Source organism: Octopus bimaculoides, chromosome 20 (genome assembly GCF_001194135.2).
Source record: "Octopus bimaculoides isolate UCB-OBI-ISO-001 chromosome 20, ASM119413v2, whole genome shotgun sequence".
Taxonomy (NCBI): Eukaryota; Metazoa; Mollusca; class Cephalopoda; order Octopoda; family Octopodidae; genus Octopus; species Octopus bimaculoides.
Window position 1 is genome coordinate 27,500,791 of NC_069000.1, and position 3,172 is coordinate 27,503,962.

Below are 3,172 nucleotides of genomic sequence, written 5' to 3' on the forward strand. Positions count from 1 at the left end.
GAGTAGCCAGATTAGCAAGTTGCTTGTAAATAGTAGCGGTCTGATTGGTCAGGAACACTTGTGCCATGCGTTGTTCAGGTACAGCATTAGCAGCCACAAACGTGCGGAATCTTGACCAGTAATCAGGCCATAGTTCTGTCGTTGAATCAAATGCAGCAAATGGTGGAATCGACACTGTCGTCGAAGCAGCTGAAAAATAGCCACTGGAATCGCCTTCAACTTGTCGGGCACCAAACAGTTTTAACAGAGTGTCCATATCTCTCTTATGTTGCTGCATTTGCTGTTCCATTTGTTCCCTAAATAACTTTATCAGCTCTACTGTCTGTTTTTTCCGCCATGTTATTAAGATGAACAATTTTACGGCAAAGTATGCATGTAATCCTATCGGCGATGCCACTAAACTCTGTTGTATTCCTCTCGGGGACTCGCAGAGAAAACACGAGTTGTACTATTTAGTTATTACATTTATTTATTAACTATAAACAAAGAACTCACTCACCAAATTGTTAGTTATCAAGAAACAAGAATGTTGTCCTCGTCATATATATCCCAATAACATTCAACCTCGACAGTCACTCAAAACACCAACGAAACAGGGACCTCAGACGAATTATATTGAAATATGGGACTTCAGACGAACAACAAACAAATCTAACAGTCCATATAACAGTTGGGTTGTAGTTGTTATTTTGACTAAGGACGGCCCTGTCGAACCATTACTATACCATCTTTTAAGAAAGATCTAGGACTTCATTACCTCATGTATCCTTCCTATATTAAAACAGTGGTGTGTGGTTTTGAGGGAGATTAAGTTGCTATTTCAAGCAGATTGAATGACTTCATAGAGGTTCTGCTAGGTAATGTTATAAGGTAGGATAAACAGAGTAGGACATGAATTGTCAAGCAGTAAAAGATGTCATATCTGATACAAGTCAGCTCTGCTAAATGGTCAGTATTTAAAATCCTGTCATAAACATATGGCAGTTTGTAAATATGTGCTGAAAGGCACATCATCAGAATCACCTTGCCTTTTTTTTCTAGATATAGTTTATCTAGGATTCAATTTGTTGTTCCTTTTTTATGACAGTAGGGTGTTATTTAAGGATATTTAGCTACCATATCCAACAGTTCAAGTTACATTGCTTTTGGTGACTTTATGTATGTAAAATATAATGTAGAGTGAAAATAGTGATTCTAATTATTATTTATGGATCCTGGATTAGTCTGGATTAAGCAGACCTATGACTGAAGATGTTTCACTTATAACCATCCCATCTTTTATTTAGGCATAATGTATCCAGAATAATATTATCCAATCTTTCTTTTAGTTTTTTAAGACAGTAGGATATGGTTTAAGGGAGATACTTGTTATTTCTAGCAGATCAAGTGATTATATAGAGGCTTCTTCATTGGCTTGATCAGATGTATTGTTTTATGACATTGTATGGCATAACTTTGTAAAAGAATGGCATTTAGTTTGGCATTATCTTGAGTATTATTATTATTTGCTGCAGAATAGATTAGATGTATTTTTGAACACACTCCATAAGTTTTGTTTAAAATCATTGTTTACACCAGTTTGGTGTCACGTTTTTGGTGTCAAAGAAAAAAAGAAATAGCTGTGTATGTGTGTGTGTGTGTGTGTGAGAGTGAGAGAGAGAGAGAGAGAGAGAGAGAGAGAGAGAGAGAGAGAGGGGAGAGAGAGAGTATTAAAGAAACAAAAAGAAAGCAAACCACAACTTACCACATTAAAAATGGTTGTTAATGATCTGCCAATATAATAAAATGCAACATCAACGTACTTCAAACAAAGATTGTTAAATGAAATCATGAGAACAAATATTATTGACAATGGTAGAGTCTGAAAATAAAAAAGATACATACATATATTTACATATCTATATATATAAGTACAAAATAATGAAAGTGAAAAAGAGAGAAGTAGACAAAAAATAAAAGGTAGAAAAGAGATACAAAATAAAAGATATTAATCTGGCAGCAATAAATTGCTGGTTAATTTACACTTGTTTTACATTCAATTTTGTTTTGCTTTACACTCATATTCTCTGTTAGTATGGGCTTAATGAATAAATATTATTAAGGCATTGCTTCACAACTGGATGCCCTTCCTGTCACTATCCCCAATCCATTTTTCAAGCAAAGGATTTTGTTTTACACTCACCTTAGAAAGTGCAGTTGATGCAGTTTGTTGACAAGGAATGCCAACAAATTGTATCAACTGCATCAGCATTTGTAGCCCAGTGCCTTTTCTTTGAAATGCAGAATGTATACATTAATGCAAACAAAAACACATATTTTATAATGCATGCGTGTATGAGGATAGTGTATCCTCAAGGATTCCTACCACTCATAACACACATTCACTCAGATTAACTTCTATTGCCAACTAATGCTTCCTCTTACCTTTATCTCACTACCTGTCCTTACACCTCTAGGATATCTTCTAGTTCTTCTTTTCCTTGATACATTCACTCACTGTTCCTTCTCTCCCCCACTCTCTCTTATTCTCCTCCCATCTTCTCCACTGCCTCCCCATTTAAGATGTTTTCACAGCTTTCACACTCTGCTCTTCCTCCAACCTCTGTGGTATCCTCCAATATCTTCTTTTTCCTCTCCTTCTGCGTTCTTTTCTATCACTGCCTCTCTCACCCCATACAGCTTCTTTGCCTCCTCAAAACTCCTTCCTTTCCCCCCCCCCCCTGACCCCTACTCACACTTCTCTCTCATTCAATAACTGTCAGGATTTCTCTCCACCCTAGCCTACTGCTCCCTCACTACCCCACTTTCTGCACACTTGTCCAAACTCAGCCCTTATAATGTTGAATAACCCTAATCCCCTTCCTTATACAACCTACCCTTCAACTCTATTCCTCTTTTTTCTCAACCTACTACTTATGCCCTTCCTCTATCCTGTTTCCTGTTATATACCTCAATCTTCCCACTATTCCTCATCCCTCTGTCTCAAATTATTGCCCACCCTTTCTTTTGCTTTCCTTCAGTTACAAGGACCATTTTAGGTTCTTAGCCTTGCAAGTGATGGGGTGATCATCATTAGTGCTGCTGCTATGAAAAAAGCAACCAACATACTCTGTAAAGTGGTTGACAACAGGAAGGGCAACAAGCCATTGAAACAATACCAAAGTAGACATTG

At 37.0% G+C, this 3,172-nt stretch overlaps 1 protein-coding gene across 1 annotated transcript in view; it reads right to left on the minus strand.

Annotated features, from left to right (window-relative positions):
* Positions 1-2,251, minus strand: part of LOC106872294 (GDP-fucose transporter 1-like) — a 20,299-nt gene extending 18,048 nt beyond the window's left edge. Inside the window, exons 1-2 of the mRNA XM_052975212.1 lie at positions 2,183-2,251; positions 1,745-1,861 (exon numbers count right to left, since the gene is read on the minus strand). Of these exons, the coding sequence (XP_052831172.1) occupies positions 1,745-1,861; positions 2,183-2,251 (186 nt within the window). The remainder of the gene's footprint in view (positions 1-1,744; positions 1,862-2,182) is intronic.
* Positions 2,252-3,172: the final 921 nt, after the last annotated feature.